The sequence below is a fragment of the Felis catus genome, chromosome D4 (genome assembly GCF_018350175.1).
Source record: "Felis catus isolate Fca126 chromosome D4, F.catus_Fca126_mat1.0, whole genome shotgun sequence".
In the NCBI taxonomy this organism is placed as follows: domain Eukaryota; kingdom Metazoa; phylum Chordata; class Mammalia; order Carnivora; family Felidae; genus Felis; species Felis catus.
The window spans coordinates 75882607-75907456 of NC_058380.1; the positions used below are offsets into that span (position 1 = coordinate 75882607).

General features: G+C 48.4%; 1 protein-coding gene across 1 annotated transcript in view; it reads left to right on the forward strand.

Moving 5' to 3' along the window:
- The window catches only part of PAPPA (pappalysin 1), a 241865-nt gene that overhangs the window by 148286 nt on the left and 68729 nt on the right, over positions 1-24850 (forward strand). The window contains exons 11-12 of the mRNA XM_023242643.2: positions 21707-21820; positions 22728-22863. Of these exons, the coding sequence (XP_023098411.1) occupies positions 21707-21820; positions 22728-22863 (250 nt within the window). The remainder of the gene's footprint in view (positions 1-21706; positions 21821-22727; positions 22864-24850) is intronic.

Here is a 24850-nt window from a genome sequence, read left to right on the forward strand (position 1 = left end):
AGTGCTATCAGCTTTCTCAGCCAGCCGAGAGACAGCCAGCATGTAGGGATGGGAGAAGTCCTTTGCCCACTTTCCGAAAGTCTTGGACAAATTATAAAAATAATACTTATCAAATTGATCCAGCTTCTGCATCAAATTCCTTGAATCCTACTGAAACTGAAAAATAGGAATCACTGTTTTCACTTTATAGATTGAGACAGTAAGGCTCAGAAGGTTGAGTGAACAGCTTTGGGGCTCACTCTTGTAAGGGGCAGAACCAGGGGGCTGGCCACTGTGTTCAAAATAGGAGCTCAGGTGCAGGACGAGGCAGCTCCCACCTGCTTTTGTTAGTGACACCGGAGAAGAAGCTAGGAGAAACTGTGTCTTTTGCATCTTTTCATAGGTAGTAAGCATCCAAGGAACACCAAGAAAGTGGGAACTGCTACACCAGTACCCCAAATATCACCCTGCTGTTTCCTCCATGCTGTGTAGATCTCCACCTGTAGGCACTCGTTCTTTTAGGTTCAGCATTGCCCTCTCCAGAAAGTCATTTAAATTACGTATGTGGAAATATGGGAGAACTATAGGACATGTTTTAAGTTGGCAACCCCAAAGTGTGAAAAAACCATTTTACAGATCAGTGCCTAATTATTTCTGGGTTATAGGAGAAAAAAACACAAAGGAGAAAATTGTGGATGGAAGAGGTACCTTGGCTCAATTTACAGGTTTGTCATAAGCCATGTGCTGTACACAGAAAGCCCTGAGATGTCAGTAAGAGAATCACAAAATGTGTGCATTCTGCCAGGTCTGAGCCAGCAAGTAGAGGCCATTTCTCTGTGTCTTTCTCCTCCTTGCATCCAGAGGAAGAAATCAGATGCCCAGCTGGTTCTCTGGACACAAGGGAGAGAAATCTCCACAAGCACTTACGACACAGTGTAGGGAGTGCGGAGGGTCAGGGGAGGGAGGTGGAGACAGACATCCAAAAAAAAAAAAAAAGTCAATAAGAAATAAAGGGGAAGTTGAGAGATGAGCTTATGGGGTGTGTAGGGGCATCCTTCAGATGCTTGAAATTTAGACTTTATCCTAAGTGCAGAGGGGAGCTCTTTAGAGATTAAAAGCAGGGGGCTAACGGAATCGGATGTCCATTTGAGGAAGAGGAGAGGCGTCTATTGAACACCTCCTGTAATGCAGAGCCTGCCCTGGGGGTTTAAAGCACGTTATAAAACTGAGGGGTTTCACTTCTCTCTAAATGAAGAGACTGAGTCTCAGGGAGATGAACCACCTCAGTGATGGCACTCTTCTTTCCGCCTTTTCTTATACCACATTGCTGGTATGTCATTGAAACAGCCTCCCTGGGAAATTTTGCATGGGCAAGCAATTCTCCAGTGCTTTTCAGATGATATGATTTGCAAAGGACAGAGAGAAATCTTGGACTCAACGCTCAGTGTTGAGGTCACTTCTAACAGCTTTCCTTTTCTTGCACATACTTCACCAAAGTGTGCATCTCTTCTCACTGGTGAGAACATCTGCCCATGGTGGAAGAAGGAAGACAGGCAGAAGGAACACACTGAAATGTCCGAGAAGATTCCAAGCAGTTCTCCCAAATACCCACGGGATGTGCTTTCTCCTGGTGGTTTATGAATAATTTTTCAAGAGCACATGTGTGAGTCATCTAAGGAGACAGAACACAAAGTCCCATGGCCTGTTATAGCCTGTCTCGTGGATGTAGGGCACCAAAATCCCTTCAGGGGAATAAGAAACAGCGCCTGCATCAGAAAGGAGTGCCTGAGCGGGTTGCTCTGACTGCCTGGGATTTATCATGGAAGCCTCAGCTTGGGAGGTACTTTAAATCTACAGAATTATTCAGGGTCCCAACAAAGGAGTCCACCACCAGACCCTCCTCCCAGCCCTCCCTTCTCTCCTCCTTCCTTCACCCATTCACTCTGTCGGTCTTTATTCAAACTTATGAAATACCAGCTGTCCTGTTGACCCTGAAAAACTTGGAATGATAAGCTTTTTCTTCAAAAAGATGAAAATTGGAATCAGGTCCACCTGTTTTCGAGCTCTGGGGCCACCACTTACCAACCCTGTCACTTTGGGCAAACCATTTCTTTCTGCTCCTACCCAACTTCCTATCCATAAAATAGCAGCAGTAATCCCTACCTGGCAGGTGTTTGTCAAGGATGAAACACTTGATTCAGAAATGTGGTTTTTCCTTCTAATAGCAACTGAAAGATTTTCTAATGAAATGCTTCTTTCTGCCTATGAAGGTTTAGCAATTGACGGATCCAGTTAGAAACAACTGAGTTTTATCATTGTTATTTATTTATTTATTTGTTTGTTTGTTTGTTTGTTATTTTAAGGGCATACTCTTTCGGGCACAAACAGAGAGAGACTTTGAGAGTCTACTGGCCCTCCTTTAATGAAGTTTTGACTTTGCTTAAACAGCTTCCCTAAACCTCTCCGTCTCCTGTGTGCTATGAAATGATTCTGTTCTTTGGATTGGATATCAGTATAATCTTACTGTGCACCTACTATGTCCAAAGGATCATTTTCAGCCGTGGGTTGAGGTTGAGACAAATCATTGAACCCCTAGCCTTTAAGTAGCATGCAGTGTCCAGTAAGGACGGGACAAGGATGCCGAAATTGGGAAGGGCAGAAGTTGGCAGAGTGCTGTGGTACATAGACGATTGGAGTTGGCGTTGGCCTTAGAGGCCTTGGCAGGCACCAGACACGTTCTGACTGACCAGGAAGGTGCCACGTGGACCGGGGTCGGGGAGGTGCCTGGTTTCAGGAGTGAGTCTTCATTTCTTGCTTGCCTCCTGACTTGAAGCCCAGGAACAAGAACGGCTTTGTGGTTTGGGGCTGCTTCCACTGGTTCTCCGCGGAGAGCAGCCTCAGGCCTGCCAACCCACCCCACGGCCCCTCTAGGAAGATTCCTTTGTCTTCGGTCCAAGCCTGACCCACTCACATCTCGTGGTCAGTCTCCACGTCCTCTTTCCCTGCTCTCAGACTCAGGACCAGACTCCTTCCTTCCAGCCCTGTTACCCATTCAGGTTCCCTTAAGACCCCTCTCCATTCTCGTTTTTCCTTTTCTTTCTTTCTTCTTTTCCTTTTCTTTCTCTCTCTCTCTCTCTTTTTTAATTGTTTCTGTTTTAAGTGGGGGCACTGGTGTTTAGCCAGCACGGCCTTTGCTGTGTAATTTAGTTTCATGTTCTGTACCCAAGAAACATGTAAAAAATGTAAACAGCGTTCTCTCTCCGGGGCTGCAGTGCACTTAGGAAGCAATAGCCAGTCAAGCTTGCTGAGCCCGCTGCTCCGGCGGTATTGAGTTCTGTCCCCAAAACCACATGTGCTCATTTCTCTATGTCTGAAAGTAAACTTTCTCAAGCCAGGCCCAAAGGATGGGGTTCCAAGGGGAGTTGAGGTTTGGCCATGCACAGGCTTTTGTTTTTGTTTGTGTGTGTGTGTGTTTGTTTGTGTTTGTTTTTCAAGCCCCCTATTCCCACCCCCTCCCACCAAGTAGCCTGGATGTGTTAGCTACAGACCCAGACCAAAAAGGGCCACTCTCTCTTCCACCCCAGCCGTGGGTTTCTTAAAACTCCCCTCATTTTTCAGCCAGATCCAAGTCCCAGGAGGTCCTGGATACATTTGTGCATGTTCAGTTTTCCAGGGAGGGATGGGCTCCATCAGGCATATGAGAGGTGCCCCTGCTGAGCAGTAAGCTTCCATGCCAGGGCGGTCCCACAGAGACTTCTGGGCTTCTGCCCACCGTGGACCCATATGTGCAGCTGGTGGAGGGGCATGCTTGGCTGGTGTCTGCATTTCTCTCCATACTGGGATGTAGCACAGTTTGGGGAGAGATCTGGTCTGCTGGCACAGTGCTGCTTTCAGGAATGTGGACGCTGCCTGAGATGCCCAGCCCAGGTCTGCAGTGCTGTGTGGGAACAAGGTTCTCTCCGTGGAGAACCAGGGAAAGAGTATCAATTCAGTGCAGTTCAAGGAAGCAGAGAGACTGGGATGCATTGGAGGAACTATGGGCATGAGCCTTATGTCAGAGAAGGCAGAGCTGTTAGGAGCCCAGTTTCCAGAGCAACTTTCCAATAGACCTTCCAGTGTTCTATGTCTGCACTGCTCACGAAACCAAGGAACCGTTCGTTTTAATTAATTTCAATTTAAATAGCCACATGGAGATAGTGGGCTTCTGATTGGACAGAGCTGATCTGGAGCATATTACATCCCGGAGCTGCCACTTACAGTCAGGTCTCAGAGGAGTTACTCGGCCTTGTCATCTGTAAAATGGAGAAGGCCAGTGGTAATGATGAGGATTTCACAAAAGAGCACACATGGAGCCCTTGGGGCAGTGCTTGACGAATGGTAACTGCTACCTAAATTCATTCAGCTCAATCATCGCATTTAAATCCTCATAACCAAGCTGTGTAGTAGGAGCTGTGTTCCCATTTCATAGATGCAGAAGCAGAGGTTAACAGAGGGACCTCTGCTCCATGTGGTGGAAAAAGGAGTCAATCCAATTCTTTGAGGGTCTGTACCAACTGTCCCAATAATTTTTTTTTTTTTTATTTCGTTTGGGAGATAGAGAGCAAGTGGGGGAGGGGCAGAGAATGAGGGAGAGAGAGAATCCCAAGCAGGCTCCACACTGCCAGCACGGAGCCTGATGCAGGGCTTAAACTCACGAACCACGAGATCACAACCTGAGCCAAAATCAGCAGTTGGACGCTTAACCGACTGAGCCACCCAGGCGCCCCATTTCCCAATAAATTAAACACACACACACACACACACACACACACACACACACACACACACGGTATTTCTCTCTATTCCAGAGTGAGATGTGACATATTAATCTTTTTGTGAAACAATGTCTTAAATCTTCTAAGTGTGCATATATCCTCACTGGAGGAATTTTGCCCTTGGGGTACAATTTCCAGAATTCACAATAAATATCGGTCTCCATGATCTCTCACCTGCCAAGATTTCTGTATTGTTCCCTGTGGTCTCTAAAATCCAAAGGCCAAACTAGGCAGGGTCTAGCATGACTTTTGCCAGCCCTTCCACACAGCTCCCTGGCTGACAGGTGCACTCCCGGCAGAATGGGCGACCTGCAATCCTCAGACGGGTCTTGGGGTTTCCATTTCTCCTGTCTGCAAGATCCATCATGCACCTGTCCACCTCTTGGAGGCTTAGCTATCTATCCTTCAAGGTCTAGCTGAAATGGCACCTCTTCCATATGGTCACCCACCCAGATGCAGCCTTCATTCTTCTGGAACCATCCGACGACCCGGAGCACAAGCTGCCTTGTAGTTTGCATTTCCTGTGTCCACAGCTTTTCATAGCAAATGCCCTGTGAGTTGCTAAGGGTTTGGGCTCTGTCGTATAATGTGTAGGTATTTCCGGTGCATACCACAGGGTTTGCTGCCCGGAGAGCAATCCTAGGGTGCTGATGGGTTCACTGCTGAACAGTGCTGTTGGAAAGAGTGTCTGCTGAGTGATGTCTCCTTTAGATTGGCTTAAATGTCCAAAGCAGCATATGTAAGTGATTCCCTTGTGTGGCCAGGATACAGTCCCCTGATAAATGCAATAGGGACCATAGTAAGCAGGGCTTTCTTAAGTCTCCTGCTTTGTCTCCTCCTCTGCAGATGGGGCACATGCTACCATGTGAGTAGGGGGAAGGGGCTTTGACAGCCCACCTTGGACCCCGCCTGAACTTCTCTCTGCTGCTCTGGGCCTCCACGACCCCCCTCTGTGCCCCCATTCCTCCAGAATGTTAGCCACAGAAGCACAGGGGTTTACGTTGTTGTTTCCAAGATGAAAAAGAAGGCCTGGCACATAGTAGGCATGTGGTAAATATTAATGACTAAACCTGTACTTTGTTTTGTTAACAGCTTTGTGCAGAAAGTAGAAAACAGCTTCTGGAAGCTGGGCCACAGTAAAGGCCCTTTTGCCCCTTACTATTCTGGGAGAGATTAGGGTCTCAGTGAGGTCCCTGTGACTAGATTCCTACAGTGGTTGATGGAGACATAAGGCGCTGTCTTCTATCTTCTAGAGGTCTCCCAGTGAGAGGCCCAGCCAAGGAGAGTATGAAAGAGGAAGAGCTAGAAGGGTGGGAGGAAGGACAGGTGGAGAGAGGCGGGAGAGGGAGAGAGGAGGTGGGGAAGATTAAGGGAGGGAGGAAAAGCAGTGCTTAAACAATAATAAATGACAGTAAAGGGGTAACATGATGACAATGACAGTAGTTGACCACAGTGACAGGAACCGTATGGATAGCAGGCTAGCAGGGTGTTTTCTCCAGGGGATCTACCCAGAGTCCCTCGCTGTTCTAGCACATTTACACCTGCCCCACCCTGCCCCCGTGAGGCGGCCCCTAACTCACTGGTTTACAGGGGAGTAAATTGAGACTCCTAGAGTAACTTATCCGAGGTTCTGCAGCTAGCCCAGGGATGGGGCAGGGAAAACTAGAATTGGAACCCAAGCCTGTCTTCCTCTACAGCCAAGAAGAAAGAGGTAGGTGGGGATGAGGTAGAGAAATGTTAATTCTGTTCCTAGCATGTAGGGCAGTGTCTGAACACTTGCATGTGTAAGAGTATTTCTCAGCCTGGTCACAGCCCTCCTGAGTAGGAAGCAGCATCTCATTTTGCAGCAGAGAAGTTTAGCCCTCCCCAAAGGGTTCAAGCTCATGCTGTCAGGAAATGGCAGAAGCTGAGATTCCAGCCCACATTCTCTTGACATTAAGATGTGTGTGACTTCCGCCGCTCAGTGGAAGGTGCAGGGAAGTGGCAGGTGTAGGCATGGTCAGAGAGTTCACACTGTGGGTTCCAGATCCTGCTGCTGTTGTTGGCCAGGGAGCACATCTCAGAACAGCTGCTTCAACACCCTGCTTCTGTGCAGATGTGTGCTGCCTTGGCCAAGGGCGCCACTGGGGGAAAGCATCACTCTGGACAGTCTCCGTCCCTCAGAGGAATGTGCTCATGGGGTGGTGAACACGTAAGTCAGCAGTGTCCATTGGGCATTTGGCGGGCCAAGTCCCCAGTTTGTATGTCACAATCACTAACGCTACCTCTGATATCTGGAGAGGTGGGATCAGAGAGCAATGTCGCCTTTGTCCTTAAGAATGAGAGCCCATGTGTTTGCTCAAAGGTCAGCAGGACACTGCTAAAAGCATGACAATCCCTGGCCTCTTGTTCCTAGCATAAGTCTGTGCCCTGCATCCTTCGGGGCCCCTTTCTAGGAGAAATCAAGCTCAAGGCAGCCCGGGCAAGCACACTGCCTACTCTTCAAAAGCAAAGAGAAGGGAGCCAATCATTCTGTGGTTTCTGGCCCCTGCTCACCAAGGTTTCAGGAAGGGATCGGGGAACCCTGAGGGCTACAGTGAGTACCCGTGGACGGTGCACTCTGTGGGGCCATCTTGGCATCAAGTGGGGTTCTCTGCAGGTCATGTGACTCGGGCTTCATCATGGGCATAACTTGGAACATACAGATCTTAATTAGGAAAGCTGGACAAGAGGAGGAATGGACGGGGAGTGCAGAGGAAAAACAGAAAAGAACCTGGAAACTCCTACTTTTATGAACTTGAGAAAGGCTTGTTCTTTCAGTACACAGATGTTTTTAAGTGAAAAATCACTCCTCTGACCTTTCTTGAATAGGCCAGTGTGGTCAAGACTGCCATTAACCACTGTTCAACTATTCCTAACCAAGGGTTTCGGTGACCAGGCACTGAGCTTGGATGTGGTCAGCGCTTTCCTGGTTAACCCGTGAACATCTCAGGGCTCCCAGGGAAGGGCTAAGAAAAGGTCCACGAGATGCCTGTGACACACTGCTTTGGTTTGAGTGGCTCTGAGCTGAATGGTGGAGACTTCCATGTTTTAGGACTTTGCTCCAGAGTTGGCTGTGTTTTCTAATTCCACTCTAGACCCAGTAGAGAGGGCATTTTAAGGTGGAAGCTAACCAGATTTGTGTTCTCCATCTTTGGTGTGTGATTCTCCACAGGTGGTTTTGGGATGCTGGATTTAGAGCAGACGGCATTCCCTGGCCCTGTTCTAGAGGCCCCGTATCTCAGTATTCTGGGCTAGAACTGGGAGTGTTTCAGTGCTCAGTGGAATTCTCTAGAATGGGCAGTACCTCTGGGCTCTGAAATAAAGATGGGGATGCTTCAGGATTCATATCTGGAGTTAGCAGTGCCTCGGGATTTTCACCTTATGCCGGCAGTATCTCTGCGTTCCGATCTAGCACTTGGGTTGAAGCTAACGGTTCCCTCTTGATCTGATCCACAGTCTATGCTGCTTTTATGTATCCTTATCTAGAATTCATGACGTTGTATGAATTCCTTTAGGTACAAATGCTTTTAAAAAAGAGAGATTTGAAAACGCCAAAGGATAGCAATGTGTTTGTTTGTTTGTTTGTTTGTTTGTTTTTAAAGCAGTATGCTCAGGACTGTGTTTGCAGCAGGATCCATATCTCTAACTTTGTCCTTCATGCCTCTGCTGTGGCATCATCTGGGAAACTGGGTTTGTCATGGCTTAGCCGTGGCCCCATTTTTCCCCTTCTGTCGCCTCTTCTTCTCCAGCCTCTGCTCTCCAGAGCCCACGTGACGTTAAAATTTTGCTCTTTAGACCTGGTGCTCAGGCACAGATTGCCAAGGCAACTTTTTCTTCCATGCCTCTCCCTCAACCTGTGCATACCTCAAACACAGAACCAACCACGCTGTTCTCTGAGTATTTTCCTGTAGAATCGTTTACCTTGACCCTCCCGCATGGGTCTGGGAGCTGTTTGCAAGAAGGATCTTACCTTTATTGCTTTTTCCTCTGGGATCTATTTTCACCAAGTAGACCATGGGGAATAAGGAAGCTGCACATATGTAAGTGCTATGTAAATGAATGAATGAATGAATGAATGACAACAAAAAAAAATTGTACGTTTGGCTGGAAAAAAATCTTGAGTCTACCCAAAGAAAACTGAGATCTCTGGGAGCCCCCAAACTCCTACCTCTCACCCCTGAAGAATCTCAGGAAGGTCCCACGACCCACTCTCCCAACCCTGTCAGCATCTTACTGTTGGAGGAGGCCCATGTGCCATGAAGTCACCCACGGACCATCTGGCTGGGGATCCCGTGTTCCTCCTCTGCGACGGGAGATTACGTAAGCTGGACGGCAGCCTCCAGATGTTAGCAGTTTCTGCTCATTTTTTTCCCTCCCTTCTCGACAACAATAATAATAATTAAAACAAACATAGGCCTCATCCCCTACCCACACCCCTGAAATTACAAACAGGTGGGCCCAGATGCCCTTCCCCTCCAAAGGCCTCTTGGTCCTTAAGCCCAGCCACTGACCCTCAGAAAGGCCTGCCCTGCACTGAGCCGGACAGCCAGGCCAGCTGCCCTGGGGCTTGGGCCACAGGCCTCAGAAAGGGGACGTGGCCATGTCATGAGAAGTCCCTGTGCTGGGCTTTCTCTCTCCCCGGCTCCCACCCCCAGAGCCTTGGCCTCCAAGTTAAATGGATGTATTTTGGAAGACTAGGTGGCTTAAGAGATTAGTAATGAGATCCCAAGTCTTTCACTGCTGGGTCAGGAGTTCAGAGGCGGGCCCGGGTGACTGGTGAATGGCATAATTACGGAGCCGGGAGCAGGCCTATGGAGGGCCCCGTGTGAAATGAGCCTAGCCAGGGCTTTAAAGGGAGGTGCTGTCAGCAGCACAAAAGCCGACCGCCACATCCGACACTAATCACTCTCCCTTGTTAGAGGATTTACTAGCTGGAGAAGCCCGAGCCCCTGCCCGGTGCCTCCTCAAAACGGGGGTCTGGGTTGGGCACAGCCCCACGCCTGGCCCTCCTGTATGTCAGGTGGGGAGATGCCGTTGACCTCTTGGGGTTGCACTATGAGAAGTCACACTTCATACTATAGGAACTAGTGACCAGTGCCGTTTTTTTTTAGAGCCGCCACTGCTGTGCTGGTATTTTCTCCCTCACCCTTGGCCTTAGTTTACCCATCTGAAAATGGGTACGTGTGAATCTCCCTTCCACTGTGACACAGACTGGAGCTAACGGAGGTGGAAGCAGCTGGGGCATCGTCATCACCGCCTCGGGATCACCGTTCACACACTGTGGCCCTCAGTGTCCTCACTTATATCATAGGACAGAGACTTGGAGTAACATGGGCAGGCAGGCACCAGACCCAGAGCTCACCAGCCACGACAGGTGTGGCTTCGGCAGGCTCTGTATCTGTAGAGTAAGTGGGGGTGGTGACACCGGCCTCCCAAGAATGTGAGGAGATGCCCTCGAAGCACAGGTGCTGGTTTAAACTTGGCCTTGCCACCTCTTCTGGATGCTCTTTCTCAGGTCTCTTGAGTAAACTTTTCCCTTAGAAGAAGGTTGGGACATCCAATTTCTGTCCCCAAGAGCCATAGAATTGACCGTGAACCATTTCTACTGTAACAAAGGTAAGTTTCCCCACCTGTAAAAGTGTTCAGGTGCTCCAGAACAGGGATGCCTTCCATGAGTTTCTTTGCTCTGTTCCCCTCGTAAGCCTGGCTTCTTCTCCATGGTCATTTTGATCAGGCCCAGAATTTGTACCCTAAACCCCAGGATTCTAGATGCTTGGGGGAGGTGCAGGCCAGAGGATATTAGATCCCTGAGGAGGGTGAAATACCTAATGTGTTAGGAATAGACCTCTGGGGCACTGAGGTGCTAATCACCCCAGAGCTGAGCCCCAAGGCTGGAGGGCATCAAACACCAAATTATCTTATCTGGAAGTGTCTCCTGGGTGGAGGCCCCGAGGTCTGCTGCTATTTCCAGAGCTCTGGGTGGGAGGAAGGAGGCATCTCTCCACTCTGCACACCCGCCTTGTACGCAGGAAATGCTTCTTTGCTTGATTATCTGTCCATGCCAAATAATAAATCTCAAAATTGAAAGAAAGGCAGTTCACTCCCTCCCTCCCCTCTATCTCTTTAAGGCAGGCATCAAAGAGGGAAGCTGCTCTGGGGCCTGGGGAAAGTGATAATTGTTTCTAATGGTTGGTAAAGGAAAGCCTGGCTTTCTTCCTTTCTCTCTTTCTCTCTCTCTGTCTGTCTGTCTGTCTCTATTTCTGTCTCTTTTTTTTTTCAGTGTATTAAATGTATAAAAAGGAGGTCCAGAGGAGGGGATTGAAGGGGTGTGTGTGTGTGTGTGTGTGTGTGTGTGTGTGCGCGCGCGCATGCGTGTGCGTGTTTGTGTGTGCTAACCCTTAGTTGCCCATAAAGTTCTCTGTTCAGGACAGTGGGGGGAGTCAGTTTGGAATAAGGGGCATAGGGAGGAGGTCAGGATGGATGTAGAAGTGAGAAGAATCCAGGGGGGATGTGGGTGGAGAACTACAGTGCTGTGCAGCCAGTGGAAGTGGCCCTGAACCTCCAATCTGGACGTTTGGCTTTCCAGTGTCCATATATGCATTAATTCTGATAAGGCACGTGAAACACCTGTTAGAATGCCTGATACAGGTTTTCTCCACTACCCGAAAGCAGGGTGCTCACGTGACGCCTTCCGTAAGCCAAAATGGCATAAGGCAGAGAAGTAATTGCCATTCATTTATATGAAAAAAAACATTTGAGTGTTCCCAGACCCCCAAAATAATCTCTCTTAGGCTTTCCTGATACCTTAGGACACATCTTGCTAATGGATGCACAAAATACATGGAGATAAAGCGCAGATGCTCAGCGGTACGGGTCAGAGCTCTGGTGGCTGAGGCTGAGATGCCCAGTGTAATGGGTGGGGTGGCTCTCGCTGCTTGGGGTCTGCACTGCCTCTGTAAGACTCGCTGCAAAACCAACACGAATGCTGTTTTTGCTTTCCACCTTTTTTTTTGTACAAACAAAAATCCTCTTTGGGTTTCTTTTAGGTGGCAAAAACAGGTACTAATTCAGGCCTTTCGTGAAAGCAAAGTGGTGCAGTGGACTTTTGGAAAAGCAGGGGATATACTTGTATGTAGTGAAGGATCAATAACATCGTTACGGTTGGCAGTTGATTTTTTGAGGCAACTAGTCTTTGCTTAGTGCTTAGTTTAGGCCTTTCACTGCTCTTCATGCTGAAGATGTAGTAAGCAAGTGCCCATTCTTGCCCTCAGTGAGCTAACAACCAAGTTCAAAGATTGCAAACAGGTTCGCCTCCCGGGCCAATCCCAACCAGTTGTGAGCGGCTTGCCATAGTGTTTTTTGTGAAGGTGCTTTCTGAGGTCTACACTCGGGGGGAAGAGCAGGCACCATTCAATTAATGGTGTCTGTCTGGAGCAAGGGGTTGGGGAGCAGCAGCACTGATGCCACACGTTTGCCTCAACTGGTCTAGCAGTGTCAAGGGCCATCGCACTCCTTGTTAGCCGTCAGCCTGTTTCTCATCTGGGAAGTAGAGGTAATACTCATTCCTTTCTCATAGGGTGGTTTTAAGGATTAAATAAAACCACAGAATCAAACAGGCTCTGCTGTACATGAGAGAACGTGCCTCCAATACCATTTATTATTGTTATCAGCATATTTGTTACACATCGACTGCCTGTGAGCCTGGGTGGTGGGCAGGTCTGACCTTTTGGTGCCCACAAATGAATCTTAGGCCTCCTAGGACCTTCCCTGCACCACATGGTTATTACCATCTCCACACACGGGGCTTCTGGATCAAATACGTCACCCCTGAACCACGTGTATAACCTTGGAAAAGCCAAGAACTGAGATTCAGTATAGGAGGTATTCACTGAACTGTGCTCAGTGCCGCGCATTAGACACCAGTGGAGAGGAGAGCTAAATCAGGCGTGAACGCTGTCCTCCGGACTCAAGAATGGAGATAGGTCGCCAGACAAGAAACCATGAAAGGTATGACCAGAAGCTATTGGAGAAGTCTCCACCCGTGGGGTAAGAAGGATATGAACCTTGAGTAAGACCACTTGGCTTTGACTCCTAAGCTGTGGGGAAGTGCCCAATGCCTTCCAAACCTTGGAGTCCTTATCTCTAAAATGGGGAGAAAGATGCTTATTCCTCACAGTTATGATGCAGGCCAGGCGAGATGATGCCTAGGCAGCTCCCGTACTGTAGACTATAAGAGTCGGTGCCCTGTCCCTCCTCAACGGGGACCCTGAGGAGGGAGCAGCATGGGCTGTAAGGGAGAGCTTTGCCAGCTTTACAGAGATGGCTTTATTGCACCTGGCCCACTTGATGTCGTGGTCCCATGGCCCAACTTGTGGCCTCCCCACCGGCTTGCTCTCCTACAATTTTCATATCAAGGAACCCAGCCCCTCTTACAGCCTTGCAGTTCTTGGGGAAATAACTTGGCATTGGATCTGCAAGCCTGAGGTTAAAATGTGGCCTAAGTAGAAATATTTGGAAACAGTGCCTGGTGTGTGTGTGTGTGTGTGTGTGTGTGTGTGTGTGTGTGTGCATGCGCGTGCGTGCATGCACTTGTGCATTTATGTGTATTGTTAGTGTCAGCATGCACCCCATGCTACCCCTCCCTATTTCTTTTCCTCTCTTTTTCTATGAGACCCATTCCCAGGTCCCTTTGGGTTGAAAGAGGAAATTGGAGAGGACGGGCCAGAGATTTGAAGAGCACTTCCTCCCTCCTGTGATTGACAAAAGGGCATGTAAATCTGTAAAAGCGAAATTCAATAGAAACCTCATGGCATCTCCCCTGTGTGGGAAAATACCAGAACTCCTGCTCCCCCTGTTCTCCCTCTGTCTCCCTGCCTTTGTGTACGACGTGTGTGGGTGGAAGATAAACTGGATTTAAAAAACCCTTTGAAAGCAAGACATCGTTAACTCCTCTAATTGAAAGCAGTCTTCGGCAAAGGAGGGGCTTGGAGGCGGGTGCTGGATGGACTGGCTGGTAGTGCATGGAGTGGACAAGAGCCGCCAAGTCCCGGGGCCACAGAGGCTCTGTGTCTGTCAGGCCAGGCAACCCCAGTCACCACCAGACATGCTGGCCCATCCCAGAGGAGCTTACAGCCAGTGTCTCAGCTCTCCATTGGGCTCTGTTCCCCATCCCTCTGTCAGATGTGACGGCTGGACTCAGATCTCTGAGGACACCCCCAGTACAAACATCCAATGATCTCAAAGCTTGGTGGGGGGCGGGGGGGAATAACCAGCTCTTTTGTAGCATGCATGAAAAGAAAAGAAAAAGAAAACAGAAAACACATTGCTGGAATGGCTGCAATAAATGTTTATGTTACCCCTCTGGTCGTCTTAGAAATGTGGCTGTGAAATTAGCCTTCTACCTCAGAGTACCAGAGACATGGGGTCTAGGAGTTGGCTCAGGGGCCGACAGAACAAGCCTACTTCATTACAGAGTCAACACTCATTCCAGCAACATTCACTGGGAAGAGGCTGGGAGTGAAAAGCTGGCAGAATGTCAGAACTGAAAAGCCTTTTCGGGATTCATCTTACCCTGTCCTTCTGCACGTGGGAAGGATGGGTATCAGAGGAAGTAAGGAACTGGGTCACCTCGAGTAGGCAAGACTCTGGCCTGGCAACCCAGGGCTCTTGTGACCCTCATCACCTGCCTCAGGGCAGCTTTGGGCTGCTGAAGCAACTTCTATTCAGGAGAAATCCCAAGTCCATCCTCTACGACAGCCCTGAGAGATGGGCAGGTGTGCCCTTTACAACTTAGCATCTCCCATGAAGAGTGTGGGCCAAGTTTGTGCCTTAAAATTGAATCCTGGTTCCATTCACAAGGTGTGTAACCTCAGGCAAAGTACAGAGCCTCGATTCCTCATTTATAAAATGGGTATAATCATAGTACCTACCTCTCAGAGTTGTCATGAGGCCTGCACACTTTAGTACACACAGAATCCTTAACAAAACACCCAGCTTAGGACAGGCACTCAGTAGCTGTTCCCGCTGCTGCTGCTGCTGCTGTTCCTGAGGCATTACTGTGCCCTGGTGCTGGGTGATCTGCTAAGATTTCTGTGAGCATGAATAAAGCATGGTTCTCACCTTGGAAGTCTTCCGAGTTTAAAAGGAGAAGACTGGGCTCCAAACAACTATAATCCAACCTGACAAGCTCTGTAACCGAGGTATATATAAAGAACTATATGGACACAAGAGAGAGCAATTAATTCTGCCTGGGGGGTGAGCAAAGGCTTTCAGAGGAGGGGTGACATTTGAGACTGGCTTTGAAGTGTGTGTAGTATTTCACAAAATGGGCAGCTAGTGCCGTGGAGGGGGGTGGGGGTGCAGGGAGAAGTCTGGGCACAAGCATCATGGTGGCAGAGTCCAGGACATGGGAGAGAAAGAGTCACTCGGGGAGAAGGGAGCACCACTGAGCATGTGGGTGGTGGCCCACCTGCTGTGTGGGGAGGGGAGAAAGAGAGCAGCTGGCAGTGAAGGCGGTGACATGGCTGAAACCTGCTCCCCATGGCCTTTGCCAGCTGTGTCGAGGGAGCTCCACATCCTGTGGTCCACGGGCAGCCATGGGGGTGATGATCAGCAGGGCAAGAGGATTAGTTCTTCCCTTCGGCAAGTTAACTATGGGGACCGTGGATAAGGGAGAGCATGTGGGGCAGCTGGAGGCAAAGAGAGTGGTAACTGGTGCCTTCTCCATCAGAGGAAGGGGAGGTTTTGACCAAGACAAGCACCAGGTGTGGTGCTTTGTGATTGAGGACACAGGACACAGAATCTGAGGGATGAGAGTCTGACTTCTGGTGGTCCTACACAACTAGATATGATCTTGAAGGACTTATATAGAGCTCCTGTGCCTCATTTCCTCATCAGAGAAATGGGACAATGATTCCAACCTCACAGAGGATAACTGGTATTGCGGATTAAATGATATTGGGGCCATGAGACCCTTGGTGGATGTTATTACTGTGGGTGTCCTTAAGCTCCTTGGGTACCTAGGGGTCATTCAGTACAACAACCACATTTCACAGATGGGGAAACTGAGGGTGGGAGAGATGTCCAGCTAGTAAGTGACACAGCCAGAACGGACCCAGGTCTCCTCCTATTTCCCATGGGTGCTGTTTGATGTAAGTGCAGACAACTATGAAGGTGATGTGGAGTCTAAGTCATCATGTTCAAGATGAGAGGGCTCACTTAAGGCCAAGGGGGAAGGGGGTCTCATGCCCCTCAGTTCCTTCAGGTGTTAAGATAAGATTGGGGGACAGTGGCTGCTCAGCTTCCATCAAAGACCTAAGGCTGGCCTTTTCCTGGAGAAAAGAGTGGTGTGGGCTCCAGCATTCGTGCCTGCTCTTTCTGCCATGAATTCTTGGGGCAGAGGGAGACATCTCACTAGAGATGGTTCTACGCAAAAGACTTGGGCTTGCGAGTCTGAGCCCCGTGTTGGGGTGGACAGATTACTAAAATAAATAAACTTAAAATAAATGTAGGATTGAGAGGGTACGAAATGTAGGTGAGGAAAAACCATCGGTTTTGGAAGCCAGAAAACTCTGCATTTTCATAATAATTCTGTCACTTACTTACTATGTTATATTGTGCAAGACAACCTACTCCTTCCTTGACCACTGTGGGAGGAATAGTCTCAGTAGATAATTCTCCAATTCCTTCAAACTCTAGAAATCTGAATAAGACAGCTTATAGACGTTGCTCATTAGAGGAAGAAGGAGGGGGAAGTGTAGCCAGACATCTCCTCTGTGGCTGTGGTAAAGAGCTGTCCAAAGGCAAATTGGGCATGCCTATAAATGAGAGTGAGTTCTCTGTCCCTGAAGTAATCAATAAGATGCTAGGTAATCCCTTCTCCGACCCTGAGGATACTAAGGGAGAGGATACTAAGGGGCTTGTCAGCCCAACCACATATGCTCTTTGCCTAGCACCAGTAAAATGAATTTCTCTCCCCCTGATGTTCACTGGCTCATTTGTTTATTACTGTAGTCATCCATCAATCCATTCATTCATTCATTCATTCATTCATTCATTCAATGAATATCAGCATTTTGGCCGGTCAAAATATTGTGTCTCATTTTATTGTGATAAAAACAGTTAACAAGAGATCTACCTTCTTAACAAATTTTTGTGTGTACAATAACTAAGGTATTGTTGACTACAGGTACAGCAGATTTCTAGAACTTAGTCATCTGGAATACCTGAAACTTGATGTCTGCCGATTAGCAACTACCTTTTCCCCCTCCCCCAGCCCTTGGCAACCACTGTTCCACTCATTGGTTCTATGAGTTCAACTACTTTAGATACCTCATAGAAGGGGAATCATGCAGTATTTGCTCTTTTGTGACTGCCTTCTTTCGCTTAACATGATCTTCTCAAGGTTCATCTGTACTGTCAGTAATGGTAGGGTTTCCTTCCCTTTTTAAAGGCTGAGTAATATTCCATTCTATGGATAAATCGTGTTTTGTTTATCTATTTACTGTTTGTTTCCACATCTTGGCGATTGTGGATAATGCTGCAGCGTACATGGGAGTGGGGAAGGCAGAAAGGTTCCTCTTCATCCGTCTAGGGAAACCTGAAGCCTAGAGGCTGCCCTTGTTTTTAGAGTCCCCTCACGGTGTTCTACAAGGTGGAGCGATACCAGCACGGTAGGGTAAAATGTTGCTATGTGCGGCACCACCACCCCCACCACCACCCCCCCCCCCCGACAGCTCTGGGTAGGGTCATCAGAAGGCCTTGTGTGTGGTATGTGTGCCAGAGTGGATAATTTGAGGGAGAAGAATGACTGGCATGAGAGGTACAGAGTGGGATGCGGGGTGGGGGGTCAGTTGGGAGAGATGGGAAGGTCACTGGAGCTGAGCCAGGGACACTGGAAATGATGAGTGAGGAGGAACTAACTCAGTTCCTGGGGCAGCTCGGGGAGCTCGAGTCCCCATGCAGTGTGAGATGTAATTCTCCTGCTTGTTCCCCCATGAACATTCAGTAAAATCTACATTGCTCAGGAATGCGTCATGAAGTCGGACTTGCTTTTGTTGGGAGATGCAAAGAAATGGGTGGATGAAAACAGAGCATCCCTATAAAACCAGTCTCCTTGGGATCACCCTTGTATCCCTAGTGACCACCCTTGTGGCCAAGGGCAAGGCTATTGTCTCACGGGGATGTGGAGCGCAGTGTGCTGCACAGTCTGAATAAGTGGGGGACGAGTGAACAGAATTGACAAGGTCTATAAAAGCAGGAGGCTTGTGACTGTTTGCTTTACCTTTCCCCTGCAGCCTTCCCTCCCCTGCCCTTGCCTCCCCAGGAACATAGATGGTTTTAAGATCAACTGGGGCTTTGGGCAAAGGTTCAGCTGGATTTGTTTGTTCCTCCCTGATCCGCTTTGACTGTCCCTGGTCAGGATCGCAGCCAGCTTGAAACAAACACAAACTAAATAGGAAAACAGGAGAATAAAATAACATCAGTGTGTACCTCTAAAGCCCTGTCTGGTGCTGATAGAGCTGATGAGATAAGAGGAAAATGTATTTAAGCAATAAGAGGGCTTTGTTCCTGTTGAAGACTTCCCTGACCGTGAATGTTTTAGATGCAGAGATAAGTTACACCCCCCCCACCCCCGCTGTCCCCAACTGTAGCACTCCAGAGATGTGCCCCACCACACTCTGCTGGGGACAGGCGGCTCAGAACACAAGGGGAAGGAATTCCAAAATGATACATGTCGAATTGCTGGCCTGGATTTCAAATGCCGTAGATAGTTTATGCAAAGTCTCGCACTGTTGTAAAATGTAACACAATCCACTGGCAGATCTGCCTAAGCTAGGTCCCAGTTGTTTTTGAGAAACATAAATAAACTTGAAGATGTCTTCCAGCCTGTTAAAGTGGCCATTTTGCCCATAGTCTCCTTGGTATTAGGCTTCTAGAGATTTGAATAACAGAAGCCGATGAGATGGTTGATGTTTGGCATACTCTCTCCTCTCCGTAAGATGTTTCCTATGACATTTGGGAAAGCCATACTGTATGCCCAGGACCCACTGGCTTCTTGGGGAGGGGGAGGGAAACTTTGGCAATAAACGAGTTTTAACACTCTTCAATGTTCTTAAAGCAGTAAAGATCTTAAAGGAAACATTATAAGGCAGCTTGATACATAAGACAGAGGAGTGGAGATGCTACAAGTGGAGCAGCAGAGGGGCAGAAAGGGGGCAGATCTCACATCCTGACCCCCAGGCTGGCACCTCCAAGGAACCCTGTGAATCCACAAGTGACACCTTGAACACCTGTGACTCAATCCAACATTCAAATGTGTAAGATAAACCAGGGTCTCCTTAATTGAGGCCAGTATGCCACTGCACGTCACTCTCCGGGTGACTTCTCCACGATTCTCCAAACTTGGTTAAGTGACTTATCTTCCTCTCTTTGGGGTTTCAGGAATGAATTGATGAAGATGTTAGCAGGAAGGGAAACTGGATGAAGGATTCATTTGGACTCTGTGTGACCTTTGCAACTTTTCTGTAGATATAGAATTCCTCCAACCCAAAAACTCATTTAAAAAAAAACAAAGCATTGATGATTGCAATTGTAAATTGCAGACAGTCACACATCAAGTATTTTATCTTGACTTTGACTAGTGAATTTGATGTATGACTTTTCTACTACCTGTTTAATTCTTCTGTACTCATCTATAGGAATCTCTGGGCAATATATGGTTTTGCCTTGTGTGATTTTTTTTTAAGTTTATTTATTTTGAGAGAGACAGAGTGTGAGTGGGGTGGGGGGTGCAGAAAGAGAGGGAAAGACAGAGAATCTCAGGCAGGCTCTGCGCTGGCAGCACAGAGCCCATGTGGGGCTCGAACTCACAAAAACTGTGAGATCATGATCTGAGCCAAAACCCAGAGTTGGACGCTCAACCATCTGAGCCACCCAGCTGTCCCTCGCTTTGTGTGATTTTTATAAATGGCATCATATTGTACTTGTCCATTTACACTTCGTTCCTTTTTTTTTAAGTTTATTTATTTTGAGAGAGAGAGAGAGAGAGAGAGAAAGGGAGGGGCAGAGAGAGGAGACAGAGAATCCCAAGCAGGCTCTGCTCTGTCAGCGCGGAGCCCCACATGGGGCTTGAACCCACAAACTGTGAGATCATGCCCTGAGCCAAAACCAAGGGTCAGTCATTTAACTGACCAAGCCACTCAGCCACCCCCATTCCTTTCTTTTTATTTTAACTCAATATTATGCTTCTTGCAATCTCTCCATTGCTATCTTGAACTCAGGAGTAGGGCTTCCATTTTGAGTGGCCAGGACCCATACCAGACCTGTTGTTGAATATTTCTAGTATCATCCCTGTGTATGAATCTAATTCAGGCCTCTTAGTAGTCTTTTGCTGTATGAAAATATGTCACGTGAATATTTCTTGTTTGATGCATCACTTCCCCAACAGATAACATATAAACTATTCCCAGTCTTTTGCTACTACAGATATTGCTGGGATAGATATCCTTGATTCTTATATATAGTTTTTCTTATTCCCCTCTTTTTTGTTGTACGTGTATTATTGTTTACTATGATCGATACTATCTTTTTTTTTTTTTTTCCATAGCTTCTAAGAGCCTTAGCATCTGCTAGGTCAGCCTTTTTTTGCAGATAAGTCCTCTGAGCCCTGCATGCATGGAATGACAGGCCCAAATCCACAGGGGAGTTTTGAGAGAGGAACCACATTAGAGGTCAGAGGAAAAACACAAATGTGGGATGGCCTTCTGCAAGAGGTCTGAGCCATGTCACGAACAAGTCTGTTGCCCCTACCCTTTTTCATCATAGAACTCTTCTGTTTTCTACTTTACAGTTGTGTGTGCCTACGTGATAACTATGTGCACATGTTGTCAACTGTGAGCCCCTCAGCATCTGTCTTGTCCTGGAGTGCTTGGCACGTAGCAGTTTCCCAATAAATATGACTAGAATAAATGAATGAACCAATGAATGAAATCATATTTGAATACACAAGAAACTCCTAAGTCTGAAGAATTCTACTTGTCCGTATTTGCTTCGTGTTTTTTTAACCACCATTTGTTACATATGTCATTGAGAATGTGGGGGGAATGGCCACTGGAGGATAGGCTTATACTGTCATAGTCTTTTCTTAATTCTTAATACAGCTCTGAACACGATTTACAGATTTATTCTAAGTTGGTCGGCTTGGTATTCAAGACTGTGAGATCCAACCCCTTGTCCTGCCTTTTCTGCCATTTTGCTCAAGTTCTAAGAACACCAGGCAACTTACCACAGCCTAAGCATTCTGGGTTTCTGCTTTCCTCCAAGCCTTTGTTCCTGCTCCCTGTATCTGCCATACCCTTCCCCTGTGTCTATACTTTTTTTTTTTTCAACGTTTTATTTATTTTTGGGACAGAGAGAGACAGAGCATGAACGGGGGAGGGGCAGAGAGAGAGGGAGACACAGAATCGGAAACAGGCTCCAGGCTCTGAGCCATCAGCCCAGAGCCCGACACGGGGCTCGAACTCCCGGACCGCGAGATCGTGACCTGGCTGAAGTCGGACGCCTAACCGACTGCGCCACCCAGGCGCCCCCCCCCCCCGTGTCTATTCTTTAAGACCCAACTCAAATGTCAACTCCTGCAGGATTTGTCCCCATGAGAATGTCCTTGTTGCGTCTCCCACCAAACGTGTTATCTGCTGTTTCCTTCACAGTGTTGAGATTCCCTGCTCTACATTAGGACGTGGGCTCCTGGAATGGATGACCCCCATCTGTGCATCCCCGTTTCTTCCTGTGGTGCTAAGAAAAAAATAGATGGATAGGAAACATGTATCAAATTGAACTTAATCCAACCTCTCAGACCCTTGAAAACATTTTTTTCTTTATCTTTTTTTCAGGTGTGTCGAACCAAAGTGATAGATCTCAGTGAAGGCATTTCCCAGCATGCCTGGTACCCTTGTACCATCAGCTACCCATACTCCCAGCTGGCTCAGACCACTTTCTGGCTCCGGGTAAGCCAAAGCTTGAAGAGCCTTAGAATCTCCAGCAGTGACCACCCCCCTCCCCCAGGAAGCACCAACTCCTGTGACCCTTTCTCAAGATGGTTTGTCTACTCACTGAGGGTGTTAATTATAAGGACAAGGAACAAAACACTTAGCAGTAGGATGCTTCCTGAAATAGAATCCCTTCATTGCTCATGGAGTGCCCCTAGTCATTCTTGTTTTGACAAAGATTTTGGATAAGTTTTCTATGCCTGGAACCTTCTGTTCATTGTTCAATGCCTTTTAAGATTGTCTTCTCCTCCTTGAAGTCTTAGCTGATCCCCACAGAGAGAAGTGACTGTTCTCTCCCTTCTGATCCTGTACATGTTTGGTCATCATTTGGACGGCACTTGTCACATGGTATTATATTGCTGTCTTTGGGTCCATCTTCCTGACTAGGGATTATGGTGACTTTTGGTTTGCACACTACTGACCTACTTTGAGCTTCATAGTCTGCAGAAAAGCAAGGGCTGTGTCTTACTTAGCTTTGTCTCAGAGGCTAGCATGGAGAAGTGACAAATAATATACCTCTTTTGTGCTTTTAGTCTGTGCCACTTTGCTCCCATGATCTTATTGGAGCCTCACAATCATCCTGTGATACAGTTATTTACTTGATACATCACTTAGAGGTGAGGGAATTAGGGCCCAGAGAGGCAGAGCTACCACTCACGGTCACACAGCTCAGCAAGAGCAGAACCCGGATGGAACAGAGTTTCTGACCTCAGAGCCTGTGCTCTTCACTGTGAGGTTCTTTGCCCCACAGTGAGTGTCCCAGTCCCTGAAATGGAAGATTCTCCTTGAAACCCCTGCCCCACGGCTGCTTCCCTACCATGTGCCTGAGCTCACGAGGGACCCTCCCATGTCTCCTGCATTTCAGGCATACTTTTCTCAGCCAATGGTTGCTGCTGCTGTCATTGTCCACCTGGTGACTGATGGGACATACTATGGGGACCAGAAGCAGGAGACCATCAGCGTCCAGCTGTTTGACACCAAAGACCAGAGCCACGATCTGGGTGAGCATGTTCTCAGGCATGTTGCCCTTGGCACCACGTCTGCCCAGGGGTGGTCTGGGGGGCAGCTGAGAACTCGTTCTTCCTTCCCCTTTCCTCTTTCTTGCTTCTCTGTTTGGCATTCTGGTTGCCCTCCAAATCAGGAGGCTTTTGTGTATCCAGAGAATCCTAGATCTGGCAGATATGGGCATAAGGGGCCACTGCCAAAGTCTTCCCTTCAACAGCTCCCTTTGACGAGGCACCTTTAACCTTAGGCACCCCATGTGATCCTCAAGAGACCCTGGGAAGGAGACTGAACAAAGGCCATTCCTCCAGGTGTCAGTCCCTGAGACCCAGAGACGGTCACATGGCAGCGACCAGGAAGAGTGGAGAAGCCAGGTGTTTGGAATTGTAGCCATGGCTCTTTACCCTGTAGCTGGAGGTGTCCCTTAGTGCCTGACAATGGCATGTCTCCAGCACAACCAGCCGTGCTCCCTGTAGGAGCAGGAATAAGACAAGGTCTGTGTCAGGAGTGGGAAGGCAGAAGAGTCAGGTCCTACCTGCTGAGCAGCTGTGGGAGAACTGGGACCAGCACTGTCAAGTTGTCACATGCACACCCCTCTGCACACCCACGCATGCATGGTGCACGGGACACAGCCCCAGCTCCGGAGCTGACAGCCCAGGCTTGACTCCCGTCCCTCCGCTCACACAGCGCAGGAAGGTGAACGCTTTTCTTGACCTCCGAGCACCTCATCTGGCATCTTACTTTCCTCTTAGGCCCAGTAGGGACCACGGTGCTACTTTATCATGACAGTGAAATCACGAGATATTAAATGAGGTATTACTTAGGACTGTTGTGACTGTGCCCCACACAGGAGCTGGCACTGGGAATGTCCTCTTATCCCCTCCCACATTTCCAGTTTACCTCTGGGCAGCCTCGCCAGGTGTTTGGAATTCTAGGCTGGTCTAGAAGGTCGGGCTTCAAACCCCTGCCTGCACCGTTCTGCAGGGAGCTCATTTCAAAGACCTGTATGAAGCCAGCAGGCAAGGGGTCATTGCAAGGTCAAGCAGAAGCCAAGGGGGCAGGGAGAGTTTTTGTTTTGTTTTTATGTTTATTTATTTAGTTAGTTTTAGAGGCAAAGGGGGGACATATTAATAGGAAGGAGAAAGAAAACCCCTCTGGACTTATCCGGATGCCTGAGAAATTTCCCTAAGTGAGAAGCAAATATTTTCATAGCTGTCCTGGCATTGCTAAGGGCTCTGAGGAGTGGGGAAAGTCCAGTCCACAGAAGCTGCTTCATGTCTGAGGTTTGCACGTGTCCCTGTCTCTCCCTGTAGCGTCCCCTGTCCTCAGCATCCTGCTACCCGCCCCCCCCCCCCCCCCCCCCCCCCCCCCCCCCCCCCCGCCATGGAGCGCTTGTCATTCTGAGCGACCACAGCAGGGGCCCTTCTGGATTGAGAGCTAAACATCCCAACAGAGCAGGCCTGCCGGGATGTGCCTAGAATCATCCTTGATTTTAGAGGCAGAAACTGAGTTTGAGGAGCTTGCTGGAGTCCCATCATTAGGATGTGATAGTCCCCTCAGAGGCAGGTTAAACCATGATTGGAACCAAGGTCCATTGGACACCGAAGCCAGTGTCTGTTTTTCCAACTCCATCCCACCCCACTGCCCCCTTCTCTCTTCTGGGTGTGCCCTTTCTCCCTGCCCCTCTCCCTTCCTTCTCAAAGCCTGGGGACCTGCTCCCTGTTCTAGAATGAACCGAGAGCTGAAGCAAGCTTGGGTTCAATGTAGACTTTACCCTGCTGGCTGCTCCGTGTGACCCTGGAAAACCACCTTCTGCCCTTGCTTCTCAGTCTTACCTCTGCTGAATCAGCGCAGAGGTCCCTACCTCACAGGGCTGCTCCCCGGTTCCTGGATTAAACATGAGAGCAGGCTTCTTACTCTGGAAAGAGTGTGTTGCTGTGAATTATTTCCACCATCTTTATGGCGGATGGGGAAGGCAGCCTGAAA